Genomic DNA, 18,507 nt, shown 5'->3' on the forward strand with positions numbered 1-18,507 from the left:
AGAGCCCTGGGCGCAACATTCCCGATTTCGGGAAGAGGGTGCCTGGCCGGGGCTTGTGGTGCAGGCGGGAATCATAAAGGCCTGAGTCCGAGGATGGAGGCATTCGGCCCAGGGAAAGTCGAGGGGTGGGGGACAGTGTGTTGGGGTGCTGAGGAGGGAAAGAACTGGGTGGAGAGAGAGGTGAAGCGACTCGGTGAGGGTTCTGCAAAGTGTGTAAGAAAGCGAAGGGGAGCGAGGTAGGGTGAAGGATGCCTCACCTCAATCCGGGGGTCCTGGGGGTACGGCCGCGGGGAACCGCGAGAGCTGGAGCTCCTCTGCGCCCCTCCTCCGTCCGGATCGCTCGTCCACTCACCCCCTGCCCGCCGTCAGCACGCCCCAGCCGGCCGGCTGCTCAGGGGGCTTCCAACAGCCACGCAGCCAAGGCGCCTGAGCCCGTATCCAGGCAACCAGATACAGCCCTGCCGAGCTCGGAGCTTCCGGCGCCCTATCCCTCCCTTTACCCCTCCCTTTCCCCCTCACCCTCCCCCAGCCTTCTCCCAGTCAAGAGCGAAGTAGCAGTTGGCTCTCGCGAGATGACTGACCTTGCCTTAATTCTTCCCCTGTATTCTAATATTCTTCACGTAAGGGAGGAAAGAAGAGAGTACCCGCTACTTGGCTGGTAACGCAGTCAGCAAGCATTTATTAAACTGCAAAGACCAACGTCGTAGTCTCAAGAAGCTTACATTATGTTGAGAGACATACGTATCTAAGTGTGCAGATGAATATACATTTAGAAATACAAATACACATCCTCATGTGCATATACATACACACATAATGACTTACATATGCAAATGAACTTATATATACACATATACATACACAGGCATATGCATATATACTACACATGCATATCCACATACACATATACATATACTACACAGTTGTATGCATATATAGTACATATACTCTATACTTACACATAACACCCATATGTAATACACATACACGTGCATACCCATATATGTATATACATACATATACACATAGTACATATACATATACATCTACGTGTGTGTGTGTGTGTGTGTGTGTGTGTGTGTACACATATGCACAAACACATACCTATGCCTAAGCTCAGTCTTCTGGAAGGATTGCATCAGGCAAAGCAAGCTGTGCATGCTCCTAAGGACCGGGCTCTCAGTGACCAGCAAATTCTCCCATTTCTTAATTAACTACATACATGCTAAATACCAAACAGTTTAGGGAGGGAGGGCACTAGAAGTTGTGGGAATCAAGAAGGCCTCATGTAGAACAGAGGGTCTTTACCTTTGGCCTGTGAACTTGTGTTTAATTTTTTTTTTCTTAAGTGCACTTCAGTATAATTTATTTCCTTTCCTACTTATGTTATTTTGTATATTTAAAAACATTATTCTGAAAATGGGTCTATAGGTTGCACCAGAATGCCAAAGGATCAATGACATGCATGAGATAGAAGGTGAAGCTTGACCTATCTTTAATGAAAGGATTCTATAAGGTAGAAGTGAGGAGGGAGTGCATTCCAGGTGAGGTCAGCCAGGGCAAAGATACAGAGATAAGAGGTAGAATGCTATTTGTAAGGGAGAGCAAGGACAGTTTGGCTATGCACTGAGAGTGTGGGAAGCGGAGTTATAAAGTAATGAGTCTGGAAAGACAGTTTGGGGCCAAGTGCTGAAGCCCATTTAAAACAGAGGAGTTTATATTTTGCCTTAGAGGTAATATGGAGTCTATTCCAAATGACAACATGATCGAATGAGTTAATATTTTTAAAGTGATTAGCACCAAATAGGTGCTTAATAAATGCATGTTTCCTTCCTTTCATTTATTGAGTGCAAAAGTGACATTGTCAGATCTGTGCTAAGAGAAAATGACATTGGCAACTATGGGAAGGTGGTTTGGAATAGGAAGGCACTTAAGGTAAGGAGATGATAGGAGAATATTGAAATGGTCAAGGTGAGAGGTGATGAAGACCTGAATTAAGAAGTTGTTTGAGTAGTGAGAAGGAGACAGATGCAAGAGATACTGGGGAGATAAAAGTAAGATTTGGCAACTGATTGTATATGCAGGGTAAATGAGAATGAAGAATGGAGAATTTTTTTAAACAATTGAGAAACTGAGAAGTATGGTGAGACCCTTGACAGAAATATGGAAGTTTAGAAGAGGATGAGGCTGGAAGGATATAATAATAGCTAGCATTTATATAGCACATTAAGGTTTGCAAAGCACCTCACATATTATCTCATTTAATTGTCACAATAATCCTGGGAGGTAGGTGATATTATTATCCACATTTTATAGGTGAGGGAACTGAGGCTCAGAGAGGTTAAGTGACTTGTCCAGGGTCACACAACTAATGTCTGAGGCAGAATGTGAACTTAGGTTTTCCTGACTCCAGATACAGCACTCTATCTACTGTGCCACCTAGCTGCCTCAGAGAAAGATACTATGTTAAGTTTTTGACATGTTAAATTTGATATAAATTTTGATGTGATAAGCTTGATGTGTCTATGGGACATCAATCAAGTTTAAAATATTCAATAGGCAATGTTGGATTAGAGCTTAGAAATCAAAACAAAACAAAAACCTAGAGTTGAACATATAGATCTGGGAGTCAACTATATAGATGATAATTAAACTAATGGGAATTGAAGGAGTCACCAAATAAGAAATGGTGGAGAGTTAAAAGAAGAATACCCAGGAAAAAGCCTTGGGGTAAACCTGATGTTAGGAAGATTGATGTGGCTGATGACCCAGTAAAGCAAACTGAAGAGGTGTTAAGAGAGTTTGGAGAAGTAGGAGAGAATAATATCAAGAATAAAAATCCAGAGCAGAGTATCCAGCATGAGAAGATGGTCAACTGTCAAATGCTGCAGAGAGGTCAAGAAGTATAAGGACCGAGAAAAGACCATTAGATTTGGCAACAACAGTTGCCGTTGAGAGAAGTAGGAAGCAAGATTCCAAGTGTTGAAGAATGAGTGAAGGAAAACAAGAATTGGAGGTAATGAATGCAATCATCTTTTTCTATGAGTTTGGCGGAGAAATAGAGGAGAGATATAGGATACTACATTGAGGGATCTGGTAAGATTTTTTTTAAAGGATGAAAAAGACTGGGACATGTTTGTATGAAGCAGGGAAGAAAGCAGTAGTTAGGGAGAGATATTATTCGAGAAGAGCATTATTGAGGGAGCAACCTGTGGGAGAAGATGGGAAGAACACATTGAGAAGGGTTAGCTTTGGTGAGTTGAAGAGCCATTTTATTATCAGAGTCTGGAGGGAAGGAGGGTAGAGTACAATGCCAGACATGAAGAAGAGGGAGAGAGAGCTTTTAGTAATTGGTTTCCATGGAATGTTATGTATTTAAGAAGTAATAAATATGAAAAATTCAGAGAAGCATGGGAATGTATGAACTGATGTAAGATAATTGGAACTAGGGAAACTATATGTAGATGTGCATAACACACATATGTATGTATATATAGACCTACACATGTACATATATACATATACATACATATGCATATACACAGCGACTGCAGTAATGTAAATATGTTTTAAAAATTAAAAGAATGCTGTGTATAATGAACACCATAAAGAAGAAATGAGAAAATGAATTTCCTTCCCTTTTTTCCAGAGGGGGGGGAAAATAGGTGTAGAATGTTGCATGTACTATTGAACTTGGTTGCTCTGTCGATTCTGCTAAACTAATTATTTTTCCCTCTTTGTTTTTTATAACGAGGTTTTTTTTGTAACAAGAAATGGGCTACTTCTCTAAATCTCACTTATAATCACCCAGTCAGATCTTCCTGACTCCAGGCCCAGCCCTCTATTTACTGTGCCACCTAGCTGCTCTTAATTTATATAATAAAGGTTTATAATTTCACAGACCCTCATTTCCATGTAGTGTTCAATAAGAAAAATCTTTTAAAAGCAAGTAGCAAGTATTCAGAGACTTTTAAAAATAATTAAATAGAGTAAATGTGTGCTTAAACATGGTCACCAGGGTCAACAAGCATTTATTAAGCACCGCTTCTGTGCCAGGCACCAGGCTAACTACTGGGAGATACCTGGGAGAAAGGCAAAAAACAATCCCTTCTCTTGTGGAGCTCACAATCTAATGGAAGAGACAACACCTAAACAATTATGTACAAGACATATACAGAGAGATGGCTCACTAGCATTAAGGGGGAATGAGGAGGGAAAAACAAAACAATACATTGTAGAAGGTGGGATTTTATTTGAGATTTGAAGCCGGAACGTGGAGAGAATTCCAAGACTGGGGAAAGCCACTAAAAATGCTTGGAGTAGGGATATGGAATATCTTGTTTGACTAATAGACAAGAGGCCAGTGTCATTAGATTGCAGAGTATGGGGGGAGGAGTAAGATTTAAGAAGCATAGAAAGGTAGGAGGCAGCCAGGTTATGAAGAGTTTTGAATGTCAAACAGAGGAATTTATATTTGGTCTTGGGGTGTGATAAGGAGCCACTGAACTGTGCTAAGGAGGTGATGGGGTGGGGAATGACATGGTCAGAGCCCCACTTTAGAATCACTTTGACAGCTAAGTGGAGGATGGACAGGAAGAGGGAGAGACCAGGCAGGGAGACCAACCACCAGGCTATTGCAATAGTCCAGTTATGAGACAATGAGGGCTTGTACCATGTTGCTGGCAGAGTCAAAGCAGAAAGGAGGCGTATATGAAACGCAATAATAAGGTAAAATCTACAGGACTTGGTAACTAATATGATAGGGGCAGTGAGCAAGTCAAGGATGACACCTAGGTTGAGACCGTGGGTGACTGAAAGTATGGTGGTGCCTTCAACAGTAATAGGGGAATTGAGAAGGGAAGAGGGTTTGGAAGGGTCATGATGAGTTGTTTTGGACGTGTTAAGTTTAAGATGTATATGGGACAGCCAATTCGAGATGTCCAAAACGCCGTGGAACCTACAAATAATCCACTCTATGTCTAGTTTGGGAATGTAATTTCACGAAGTGCTACAGAAAGATCAGTTCATCATCCCAGACGTCGAGGCTTGTAAAAAAAAAAAGAAAAGAAAAGAAAAGAAAAAAAGATTGCGCATATAAATTAAGGGAAGAGTGGATGTTTTGGGGGAGATGGAATTGAGAGAAGCCGGGTAAGGCTGCAACTGGAAAAGCGTTTACACAAAACTACAGCTCCCAAGATGCAATGTGGGGAGCTCGGTATCCCAGAACCGCTCTAAAGAAGCTCGGTTTCACTCCGCCCCCCTCCATAACTCGAGTTAGCGCATTGCTCTGCGGGACTTGTAGTCCCGATTGATCTCGGGCTTAAAACTAGAGCTTGGTTAAATTCAGAAGTGGACATGAAGATCTGCGTCCTTCGACCGCAATGTTATCATCCCTACTTTCTCTCCGCGGAGTGGAGAGGCAGGGCGCGAAGAATGAGGCGAGGGCGCCCGCCGTAGCCCCTACTAAGTGCATCACGCCCGGCTGCGGCTGATGACGCATTTCCGGTGTGAAGTGTAGGGTTGCTGTGTCAGAGCTTCCCCCCCCCTCCGCTTCCCCGCACCCCCCTCTTGCCCGGGTCTACTCACGGTCCCCTCTTTCCCTCCCCGGTCTCCTGCTCTTACTCTCGAGTCACCTCAAAAACTCTCTGCGTGTGGCTCGGGCGCTTGGCGGGGGTGCCCGCCCACTTTCCCGGCCTCCCTTTTGGAAAATTTGCGGGACAAGCACGGTGTCCGTTTCCCGGGATTTCCCCCCCGTCGGTGCACTCCCTACTGCCCTCCGTTCATCCCCGCGCTGCCCGGCGGATCCAGGGCCATGGCGAGCGGCGGGGGCAGGTACCGGCTGAGTTGCTCGCTCCTGGGCCACGAGCTGGACGTGCGGGGCGTGGTAGCCGGCCTTTACCCGCCGGGGGCCTTCGTGTCGGTGTCCCGCGATCGCACCACCCGCCTGTGGGCCCCAAACAGGTGAGCATGGCCTCAGAGTCCGGAGAGGGGCATGGCCCCGCCCCGGCCTTCGCTTTTGGACCGTCTTCTTAGCCAGGAATTCCTGACTTAAGAGACTTAACTGCTTTTCCAACCGGGCGAAATTATCCAGAACAGGGCCACCTAGACTCAGGATCACCCAGTACTGAGCCTTGCATTGCTGCCTCCTCCTGTCGCCCAGACTGATTAGGCCCAGGGCGTAATTCATTAAATTGTTGACAGGGGAAAGCAATTGTTTGTAGCTGTTGGCAAAGCATTTCAGAACCTCTACTTCCAAAATCACTAGTACACGGTCGCACTCTTTTATTTCCTGTATTTGTGTATTAGATTTCAGTAGTCTTAACAGTGTCAGTGTTTTAAAAAACTGATTAAGTGGTAGCATGGTGCGGAAGAAAATTTTCGTAAAATAGAAATTTACTTCTAGGGTGATGTTTTTAGATATTATTTTGTACTTCAAAGGTATCCTGACAAGAGGTAGTTTCATAGCATACAACCAGGAAGAATTTTTGTGTGTCTGGATTTTCTAGGTTGATGGGGGGGGCAACAAAGTAGGACATTTTGATTTACTTGTATAGAAGCTTTTATAAAAACTCGTATAAAAAGCACTTGTGAAATTTTGTCTTGGAGTTTCTCACAAATACTTACGTCTTCAGGATAGTAGTAATTCTTCTCTTAGATTCTGCTGCTCAGATGTAGGTATCTAAAGTGTCTTATAAATACAAGAATTTGTTAAAGGCCTGTTATGTGGCAGGCACTAGGGATACAAGTAAAAAGGATGAAACAGTCCTTAATCACAAGGGGTTTACATTCTAATGGAGGAGACACCAGTTATGCTCTTGTTCATTGCAGATTTATGGTACTTTTCTAGAGTGTAGCCAGTATATTGAATGTCTTAACTAGGGGTGGGGAACCTGGGCCTACAGGTCACATGTGACCCTCTAGGTCCTCAAGTTCAGCCCTTTGAATCCAAACTTCATTCAGCCAAAGAGAACCTAGAGGGTCACTTGTGGCCTTGAGGCCCTGGTTCCCACCCCTGGTCTTACTTACGCATACAGTAATGCTTCAGCATATTGGAGATCTGTTCATTGTGGAAACTCTTACAGCCTATCATTTCTTAATAGTAATGCATTTCCTCTCCCTATTTTTTTTATAAATCTTTCAAAATGGAGATCTCTTTCATTCTTTGCCTTTTTAGTATTTATTTGTTTCTAGTGTAATACTCAGGTTCTCCATTTGTTCTCAACAGTTTACTCTCCAAAAGACCTTTAGTTGTTCTTATTTCTGGTTGTATGTTTGCTGGATGGTGTCTTTTTTCTCAGTACTTCTTGCATACCGATTATCATTGGCTGTATGCTGTTAGTGTACTTGTGCCTACTATATGTCTTTCCACATGGTGGTGTTTCTCAATTTTGATTCTTTGGACATTGTAGTATAACACGATTGGAAGCCATATAGCACCAATGAATGAACGGTTGTATTAAACATAAGGGAACATCTTGGCATCTTTGACAGCAGTATCCCAAAGGGACATCAGAAAATCTCATTTTTTTCCATCTTTTCAATTCTGGGTTCATTTTTCATCTGCAGTGCCTGTCCAAGATAGATGAATTTGTGTGTATGTGTGCACGCACACACACACACACACAGAGGGGTGTGCTGATGAAATAACTTATTGGTCTACCTTTCCAGCTACTTTTTATAGTCTAAGCAATACGTGTTCTTCATCCATCTTCTTGCTCCTGCCTGGGTTATATCAACTACTTTTGAATGACTCTGTATCTCACTGAGGAGGCCCTATAGGAATCAGGAGTTTGATGTAATCAGTACAATGTTATCTGCAATAGAAGTATCTAGAGAACCTTACTACCTGTAGAGTATCTCTTCAATATGGACTCTTATCATACTGGCAATATGTCTTCCTCTCTTATGCCTTGCTGGATATTCTTGAATCAGCTTTCTCTGATTACGTTAATCAAGAAATCAAAGAATAATCTTAACTTTTGTTTCTGGATCTTGTTAGAGGAGAGCCTATAGTTAAGGGTGCATTTAACACTCTATTGAGGCAGGTTTATTCCTTTGTTTTTGGTAATTAACAAATTTTCATAACCAATTGTGTAGTGCTGAAGATGTGACTTCTTCTCAAAGTTATCTATGAAAGCCTATCTTTTCTCATATTTTTATCAAGGATATACTTTGATACATGTAGACACCATTCTCAAAAAGATTTTATATAGATGAGAGGCATAGGTTGGGATTTGCTGGTGTTTGCTCATTTGCATCTTTTTATGATATCTTAATATGTGTTTTTTTTTTCACTTCATTCTTTTGGTAATGTTAGAGAGTTTCAGAAATGGAGTATCTAATCTAACCCATTCTTGAAAAAGGATTCCTTCTATAACATTTCCAGTAAGTGGCTATCCATCCATTATTGAGTGTGAAGTACCCTCTACTTCCTTTGGTAGCCCATTATACTTTTGGATAGCTCTAATGGTTAAGAAGTTTTTTCTTATCTCAAGCATAAATTTGCTTCTTTGTAGCTTCCACCCATTGCTCCTAGTTTGGTACTTGAGACCAAGCAGAATAAATCACATTTTCCCTCTGTCAGCCCTTCAGATAGTTGAAGACAGTTATTATATCCTTCGAAGTCTTCTATTCTCTAGGCTCATATCTCTTGTATCCTCAGAGGAGCATTATGTGATATTAGCTTTGTATACCATGATCTTGGAATCCCTTTGAGGTGTTCAAAATTGAACCATGAGGACCTTCAAAATTGTCACCTTGAGCACAGATTTCTTCTCTTATCTACTAGACAAAGTATGGCAGCGCTTCCCAACTCCATCTTCTTAATTGCCTTTTCCATTTCCTCATATAATGCATCAAGTATTGAGATGTTGAAGGTTAGATGTAGTAGTTCTAGTATTACTGAAGAGAAAAACTGCTAGAGAAATACTGATAGCTATTTGCTTATACATGTTTTTCAGATGATTTGGCTTAGGTCTCAATTTATCTTTCATTGCTTTTTATTCTGTGAGGAAATACTATTTTCTACTGTAAATATATCTTTGAACCCTAGTTTCAGTCCTACAACTAAATGTTTAATTGAGACTGACATCCTTTCAAAGTTTGTATCTCGGATTTTCCTTAACTGAATAGAAGAGTTGCTTGGTACTTGCTATACCATAAGGTAAATAAAATTCATCTCAGTTCAATTCAACAAACATTAACACCTTCTTCTATGCTCAACAATTGGCTCATTCCAGGGAACAGAGATGAAAAATTACATGATCTCTGCCCTCAAGGACCTTACCGCCTTACCCAGATTCAGACTTATTAGTAATGAATAAAGAAATAGGCCTTTTATAAGTCCTAAGGCTTAGGACTTAAAGCAGAACATCTAGGGACAAAGAAGGAAGAGTACAGCCATATCAGCTACTGTGAACTAGTTTATGTGTTGGGTCCAGGCCACTCAGCTTTGGGGAGCTCTTAGTTACTTGTCATTGGTTCTGCTGTTGAGGTGCCTGGATCACAATCACTTTCAGACTAGAACAGGTTCATGAAGCTGCTAAAAGTTATGGGTTTTGTGGGAGAGGAGCTGAATTCTTGTCTTAAAGAATCCACTTATAATTCTAGATATTGGACCTTGGGGGGTCCTGTTGACTCAAATTGGGAATATAAACCTGGGATATGAAAGGAGATTGGAGATAGGGGAGGTCAGATAAGAGGCTATTACAATACTCCAAGTGAAAAAGAGTAAACTAGTCTTGTTGCAGCCTGATCTAGAGGTGTGTGTGTGCACTGTGATTCACTTCATAGGGTGGGGAAAGGGAAAGGTACAATATTTATATAGTGTCTACTATGTGCCAGGCACTGTGCTAAGTACTTTTTATAAATACAGGGTTTGGCTTTAACCTTATTTGTTGTATCCCAGGAAACTGGATCAGTTCTAAGGTCAGCCTTGGGTTTTAAAGTTACTTTGGAGTGAACACCTAACCTTATTCTTATGAAGACCCAGTCTCCTTGAAGGAAGTTATTAATGGCTTTATGGGAGTGACTTCAGTACTGGCAATGGCATGACTGTAGCATAAATCTTGAGTCTTCATGAGCCTAGAATAGTTACCATGCTGTTGCTTCAAATTCCTTGGGCCTGCCTCTGATTATATGATCTAGAGTAGACCTTGCTATTGAATTCAGGTTAGCACAAGTAAGGTTTCCCAAGAACCTAGGACCTTGACTCGGATGTTATATTTTAGTGTACTCTTCGTCCCATTTCTCGCGCTCCCCCCCCACCCGTTTCTGCTTATCAAAATCATAAGCTTCTGATTGCCCGACCCTAATCTGCCTGTCTCCAGAAGCAGAAACCTCTGACAACCCTAGTTGCAAGTGGTCACTTCCTTCTCTGAACTACCATAACTACTCAGGACATGCCATTTACCATCCTTGTGGTAATCTTTTCTCATGTGCCCATCTTGTAGCCTTACTACCAAACTAAGCATCTTGCATTTTTGATAAACTTTAATTAGTTGATTTGATTATGTGAAGCAGCACAAGAGTGCTATGGTAGAGCTATATAAAACATATTGAAAATCTCATTTTCATATCTACTACTGAATTGTGACCTTGATGTCCCTGTATTAGACCGTCTTCTGTAATTTAGAATGATAGACATGCTATTTATTAAAATATATTATTCTACGCCAGAGTCATGTGAATGCTTATCATATGTTAACATTGTTACTGTTATTGTTGAGATTTTCTGTAGTGGATCAAATTATTATAATTTCAGGAATCATTTCACTTGAACCAGAACTCTGACTTTTAGAGTAACAGTTGCTGAAAGGTGAAATGAAGTTTCAATGATAATCTACTAATATAAAATTTATTTTCTCTTCTTTCTTTCCATGTCCCTTGTACTTTCTGTTAATTGATGTATGACATTTCAACTAGATTTGTAGTTATAAATTAGTAACATTTATTTTGTAGTAGGTACTACACTACCCTTCTGTTTTTTAATTAATTAGGGCATAAAATAATTGATTGGGTTAAAGTGCAAAACTTTTATTTCATTCTAGGTGATTAAATAGTAACTTTAACATAGTGTTAGTAACACTAAAGTTCAACTTTAAGAAAAATATAAAATGACTATCTTGTATCTTCCTAGTTTGTTATATCTTAGGTTATATCTATGGACATAAAATATACAATATATTGATTGGCATATTTTTTTCAGTCCTAACAGGGGTTTTATTGAAATGCACTGTATGAGTGGCCACTCCAATTTTGTTTCTTGTGTGTGTATCATACCATCAAGTGATATTTATCCTCGAGGACTAATTGCCACTGGTGGAAATGACCACAATATTTGCATATTTACACTGGATAGTTCAGCACCACTTTATATATTGAAAGGTCACAAAAACACTGGTAGGTATAATGTCTTAGTTTTTTTTCACCTAAAGTTTTATTCTCTCCAAAAAATTGCATAAAATTCCTATTTTCTGGTCAATAAGAATCATGTTTTTTATTTTGCTCTTACTACTTCTACAATGGTTCTAGTTTTCATAAAGTATTTAAATATATTTCCATTTTGTTTTGATACTGTGTTCATATCATAGCATTTTTGCTTATCGGTAATGCTGGGTATACATGAATTTTGAAATTACATCATTATTATAAAGTAACAAATTCATTTATATGAATATGTTTGCATAATTTTGATGTTTTTCAGTGGGTATTTTTTAATGTTCTGTTTGAACAGAAAATTGACAGTGTTTTTGGTCAGATAATGCCCTCTTTTCTGCAGGAAATGTTATTATGTACCTAAAACTAGTGTGATATAATTTAATTTAATTTTAGAAAGTACATTTTTTTCCTTGTTTCCAAAAAAAAGAGTACTGTGCTTACTATCATCAGTTTATTCGTTAATGACTACTTTGAATAAAACTATACACTCCGATTTGTTGTATGTAATTATACCTGAAATGGCATAAAAATATACATAAGTAGTCACTTCAACAGTCAGATATTATGAAAGATAGTAGAATTTAGATCTGGAAGGGATCTTAGAGATCATCTAGTATAACTCCACATTTAAAGGTGAGGAAATTGAGGCCCCAAGGGTTTGGGACTTTGCCAAAGTCATACAAGTTAGTAAAAATAGCAGAAACCATATTTGAAGCCAGGGATTCCAACTACAAATCTAGTGTTCTGTTCACTTCATTTGGAGCATATGATAATGTATCCTCCTTTCTGTAGTTTTTAAGAATCTTTCAGATATTAAGGTAGAAATGTTTATGACTTTTAAGTCAAAGGAAGATAATTTGGATCTTTGTTCTTGAAACTTTATAGAAGCATAGTTTGTATATGCTTCAAGGCCACAAAGGCAGCAATCTTTCATAGCAGCGATGTGGCTGAGCAGATGGAGTGCTAGGTAGCCCTGGAGTCAGGAAGATCTGAATTTACATTTGACCTTAGTCACTTGCTAGCTGCTTGATGCTGGGCAAAAATCACTTAACCTCAACGTGCTTTGGTTCTTCATCTGTAAAATGAAGATAATAATAATAGCACCTGCCTCTCAGGGTTGTTGTGAGGCTAAAATGAGATGATGGTTGTAAAGCACTTTGCAAATCTTAAAGTGCTATGTAAGTTCTGGGCTGTTGATGGTATGTTTTGGCAATCTTCTAAATTGCATAATTATTATTTGAGAGTACGTTAAACATTAGAATTGTTAGATATCAGTGTACATTAACATAATCAGTATTACATTATTTGATGATTATGCTTCATTTATTTAGTGTCTGTTTACATTAGAACCACTGTGGGAGTGGAGAGATGGAAATTAGATACAAAGATACTTAAGACAGCAAAATCTTTGCCTTCAAACAACTTGCAGTCTGATTGGAATGTGTTGATATGTACATAAATAAGCCTGAATATATGATAAAGGACCCCTAATGTGAAATGTAATGATAGTAAGATGACAGTTGAATGTGTCTTCTTTTGAGAAATAGAGGGTTGGAGAACTAAATATCATTAGCAGTTTTGTAGGAAAGGTCAAATATACTAACTAGTTTTTTAACCCAACAACTTTCTTTTTCTTAGCAATTTCATATTATCCTTTGAGTGGATGTAGTCAAATAGGCATTAATTTTGATACTAGTGAATGCATTTTACTTTTTCTTTTTCAGAAAAAAAAACTTTTATTGCCTATAAATTATTTTAGTCTTTCTGTGGTACTATTATAATGATTTTTAATTCGCCCTACAAATATTTACTGAGTACAGACTATAATCAAGGTACCGTCCTTGGTACAGTAACAGATAAAAAGAATATGATGTGACCCTTTTCCTCTTTGAGCTCAGAGCCTAGAAGAGTAGGGAAATCAAAGAATTAAGTAACTAACACAAGGTACATTTTGGCATATATGGTTTGAGGTGCACACTGCCACGTTATGGTGGCAGTAGTATGGTGAAATTACTTATGGATGTAATAGGGGAATGTTTGATGTATTCTCCTGTATAGGGAATAAGGTGAGGTCCAGCTAGAAGAATGGAGGAAGGAATTTCTGTGATACTTCATAGAGGTTTATTTAATCAATATATAGTCCTTGAGTACCTACTATGCCCTAGGCATTATGGAAGATACTAAAATAAATAAGCATCAAAATATGGCTGAATGGAAAGAATGGCAAATGTATTTTAAGTTATATTATTTGTCATTATCCTTGGTATTTTCTTTTTCCTTTTAAGTCAATGCTTGTCTCATATCTCTTTAGGTTTTATTAAACTTTAAAAATTAAGATATGCCAGTCTGTGCAAATCTAAAGAGTTTAGTGATTTTCTAATCTTAAAAATAATCTGAATTTTACAGTTGAAGATAGAGGTATGTAAGGATGTCATGAGAGGAAAATCCTGCTACTTCAGAGAACTTTAAATTTCTTCAATTGAACTTTTACAAATTCAATGAAAAAAATTATATTTTCTTTTAAATATATAGTATGTGCAATTTTAGAGACAGGTGACCTTTTTTTCACCCATGCCTCTTTTCTAGCAGAAAAATGAGGCATAATTTTGATGGTTTTTGTTAATTGCACTGTTAAAAAGGAGTATTAATTTGAGGTTTGGATGATTGGATTCCTTTACCTTCTAGGAAGTTTAGCTAAAAGGACTGCGTAAGACTAGATGTATTTGCTTAAATTTTAAGTCTAAAGTCACTTTTGAGATATCTCTTACAATGTCCTTTCAAAAATGAGAAACTCAGATACTGCAAGCAGTCATATTGAACGCTGAATTTTTTTCCTTTTTAAAAGATAAAATCAGATTTGAAGACAGAAATATGTAAAAATATTGACTGATTTTTTTTTTCACCCTAGTTTGTAGCCTTTCGTCTGGAAAATTTGGAACATTACTTAGTGGCTCATGGGACACTACAGCCAAAGTCTGGCTCAATGACAAATGCATGATGACATTACAGGTATAGTAATTCTCTGTGAATAGTCAATATTATAAATAATTGAGTGTCTTCTTGAACTGTTTTGTGATTATTCTCTGGCTCATTAGTTGCATGACCATTCTTTGACCCCTTAGATTGATTCCAGTCTTATTCACAGGGTCATACAGCAGCAGTATGGGCAGTGAAGATATTGCCAGAACAAGGTTTAATGTTGACTGGATCAGCAGACAAAAGTATTAAACTTTGGAAAGCTGGAAGGTGTGAAAGAACATTCTCTGGTAAGAACAGGAAACAAAATTGCTTTAGTTTATGTGAAACCATTCACATGAAGATTAAGTTGGTATACCTATCTGATAGTGAGAGAATTAAGTAGGTAGCATAGGGGAGTTAAAATAATACTAGATTTGGAATTAAAATAACTGAGTTTGAATCCGGCTTTTGTCACTTAGATTGGCTGTCACCTTATTAACAAAGTAAATCACTTTATCTCTGGGCCTCTTTATGAACTGTATTACTTTGACTGTTTTCTTTATGTAGTTAGATTTGAAGGGGTCATAACTTGGCCCCTGTTATATAGATCATGGAGAAAACTCCAAGTCCATGCTATACCAATTGCTATCTGTCTATTTATGTGGCAGAATTGTTATTGCTTTACTTTAAATGTAAACATAACACACCAGAAAATGCCAGGATTGTTTATAATGTGGTTCTAGAAGGTAGACTTTTCAAACTTTAATTATTAGATAATTCTAAAAATAAAGTGATTCTTACCTGTTTTCACAGATTTTACATAAATTTAGACAAAACAGGAACAAAAAAGATTTTTTGTATACTCTTTGGATTAATTTATTTTTCAGAGTTAGCAATTATCTCAAGTAGTATTAGGAGAAACTATTATATACTTCACTAAAAACTGAGGAGAAAATAGTAATTACAGAGTAGCACTGTTTCATATTTCACATTTAAAAGAAATACTTGGGACTTTGTTAATTCTGGAAGAAATCAGTTTTGTTGCTAGTCTAGCTATGATGTGCCTTGGCAAAAGAAAATTGAACTTGGGCACCATATTAATGTGTTCTAAGGAATCCTTTGTATGGCATTTTTTTAAAATATGAAAATTATTAACTCTTTACCAAGTGGCACAGCTTATATGCTTTCCATAATTGGTAATATGAGGCCTATCACTGATTCCCTCCTTAAATTACCTTGTATTTAACTACTTTGTATTTGGTTGCATTTATTGTCTTTATATTTATTCTATGGATATGTCCTTGTTGCCTCCCCCATTAGAATGTAAAGTTCTTGTGAGTAGAAATTATTTCTTTTAATGTTTGTATCCTCTATATCTAGCACAGTACCAGTCACATAGAAGGTACTTTATAAATTCTTTATTGATTTATTGATGCATGGCAGTTGGCTCTATGAAGTCTTATTCTTTTTTGATAGTAATAATCTTGTCAGATTATATCATTATAAATATTTATTATATAATAAATATCTATATGTAAATTGAGGACTTATAATATTTTAGTACATAAAACATTTGATAAGATTTGTCATACTTAGCTTACTAATTTGTTGTATTGCATACTGAAGCTCAGAACAACTTGGTCTTTGTAAAATCTGATATTTAAATGCTTTAACAAAAGGTAATTTTCCTCAGAATTTTTAGGTGGAAAATGTGAAGAGATGTTGAAAGAATACATTTATATTTTACATTAAATACATGTAAGGCTTCAGATGGATTGTCAAAACTAAAATACAAACTTATTCCTCCATCTCTTCAAAGATTAAAATCTCACTAGATCATTTGTTACTATACTTTAATGTATTATATAAATAACATATAGTATAGTCATCAAATTACTGACACTTTGTTAATTCCTTTTTTGTTTGTGAAGGTCATGAAGACTGTGTGAGAGGTTTAGCAATTCTAAATGAAACAGAATTTCTTTCCTGTGCAAATGACGCCAGTATTAGAAGATGGCAAATCACTGGCGAGTGTCTTGAAGTATTTTATGGGCATACAAATTATATTTATAGTATATCTGTTTTCCCAAATTGTAAAGGTAAGATTCTTATGCTATAACTAGAAAAGTATAGTAATGGACATTTTTCATAAAATAGCTTCTTAATAACAATAAGTTATTTGATATTTTAGTAACTTCATATCCTACTTAATAATTCATTCTCTTGACAGAGAAAGGTATGTGTTCTGTATATCAATGCAAGCTAATAATTACAAGATTGAAAGATCTTAGACCTCAGAAAAAAATTATATGATTTATTTATTGGTATGATCCATGGTTTTCTAATGGAATAGCTGGAAATATAGTGAAATGAAGGGTCATAATACATTTTCATGTATTTTCATGTAGGAAATAAATTGTAGTGTACATGTGCTCTTGTGGTCTGAGAGTTCAGGGAGCAGAGAAAGAACTCAATAGTAGGTTGATCTAACTATGGAGTTTATTTGGTAGTATACAAAGTGAACTAATAGACAAAGGATATTGAGTAAATTTAGAATATTAAGAAATATTGAGAACATTAGATTGGCCCTGTCTCCTGCCGCTTGAATTTTAGTTATTGGTTCTGGTCTTATTGAAGTATGTGTCTAGGAGAGAACTGCCTTACCCAGAATTTCTGGCTTGTTGCAGTTGCCAAAGTTAGTTAATGCTGGAGTTGTTTTTACATTCAGGAGGACAAAGGGAGCTGGGGCCTTTATAGAGGCATATCCTAGACACTTTTGGTTATGCCAGTCATGAGTAGATTATATAGAATAAACACAGTGGTTAGCAGAATCACTTTGGAATTCAGGGACCACCTTTGCAGACTCATTCGTCATTGTAGTATCCATGTCTTGACCCTGTACACTAGAAAAAGCCTAGTGTAATTAGAAAAATGGAAAAAAATATTATAGGAGGTGGAGCCAAGATGGCTGGAGAAAAGGCAGTGATTTGCTTGAACTCTCCCCAAAACCCCATAAACAACTCCTGAAGCAACAGAACCCATAAAAGGACAGGGTGAAATAATTTTCTAGCCAAAGACAACTTAGAAGATCAGCAGGAAAGGTCTGTTGCACCTGGGTGAGAGTAGGGAACAGTTCAGTGCTTATATATCATGCTACATCTAAGTAAAAAAAAAGCAGGGGTAGCAATCCTGATCTCAGACAAAGCAAAAGCAAAAATGGACCAAATTAAAAGAAATAAGGAAGGAAACTACATCTTGCTAAAAGGTACCATAGGCAATGAAGTAATATCAGTACTAAACATATGCACCAAGTGGTATAGCATCCAAATTCTTAGAGTAGAAGTTAAGTGAGTTACAGGTTCATGACCAAACAAGAGCTAGAGAGCATTATGAAATGTAAAATAAGTAATTTTGATTATGCTAGATTAAAAAACTTTTGCACAAACAAACCAATGCAACCAAGATAAAAGGAAAGCAGAAAGATGGGAAACAAGTCTTTACAGCAAGTGTCTCTGATAAAAGCCTCATTTCTCAAATATATAGAGAACTGAGTCAAATTTATAATCGTATAAGCCATTCCCTAATTGATAAATGGTCAAAGGATATGAACAGGCAGTTTTCAGATGAAGAAATCAAAATTATCTATAAGCATATATGAAGTAGTGCTCTAAATCACTTTTGATTAGAGAAATACAAAGTAAAACAACCCTGAAGTACCACCTCTCACCTATTAGATTGGCTAATATGATAGAAAAGGAAAATGATAAATGTTGAAGAAGACATGGGAAAATTGGAACACTAATGCACTAATGCACTTGTGAACTGATCCAGCCATTCTGGAGAGCAATTTGGAACTATGCCCAAAGGGCTATAAAACTGTGCATACCCTTTGATCTAGCAATACTACTACTAGGTCTTTATCCCAAAGAGATCATACAAAAGGAAAAAGAACCTACATGTGCAAAAATATTTATGGCAGGCCTTATCTTGGCAGTAAAATATTGGAAATTGAGGGGATGTTTATCAATTAGGGAATGGCTGAACAAGCTGTGGTATATGAATGTAATAGAATACTATTGTGCAATAAGAAATGAGGAACAGGCTGATTTC

The 18,507-nt window shown here is 37.6% G+C and overlaps 2 protein-coding genes across 3 annotated transcripts in view; one reads left to right on the forward strand and one right to left on the reverse strand.

Annotated features, from left to right (window-relative positions):
* IFT74 (intraflagellar transport 74) overlaps positions 1-420 on the reverse strand; it is a 135,170-nt gene extending 134,750 nt beyond the window's left edge. For both annotated transcript variants that reach the window (XM_027839330.1, XM_027839329.1), the window contains exon 1: positions 258-420. The gene's annotated coding sequence lies outside the window, so the exon portion shown is untranslated. The remainder of the gene's footprint in view (positions 1-257) is intronic.
* A 5,117-nt stretch (positions 421-5,537) lies between these two features.
* Positions 5,538-18,507, forward strand: part of PLAA (phospholipase A2 activating protein) — a 37,396-nt gene continuing 24,426 nt past the window's right edge. Inside the window, exons 1-5 of the mRNA XM_027839675.1 lie at positions 5,538-5,961; positions 11,207-11,400; positions 14,348-14,448; positions 14,585-14,705; positions 16,329-16,496. Of these exons, the coding sequence (XP_027695476.1) occupies positions 5,813-5,961; positions 11,207-11,400; positions 14,348-14,448; positions 14,585-14,705; positions 16,329-16,496 (733 nt within the window). The 5' untranslated portion in view covers positions 5,538-5,812. The remainder of the gene's footprint in view (positions 5,962-11,206; positions 11,401-14,347; positions 14,449-14,584; positions 14,706-16,328; positions 16,497-18,507) is intronic.

Source organism: Vombatus ursinus, unplaced genomic scaffold (assembly GCF_900497805.2).
Source record: "Vombatus ursinus unplaced genomic scaffold, bare-nosed wombat genome assembly UNPS02014832.1, whole genome shotgun sequence".
In the NCBI taxonomy this organism is placed as follows: Eukaryota; Metazoa; Chordata; class Mammalia; order Diprotodontia; family Vombatidae; genus Vombatus; species Vombatus ursinus.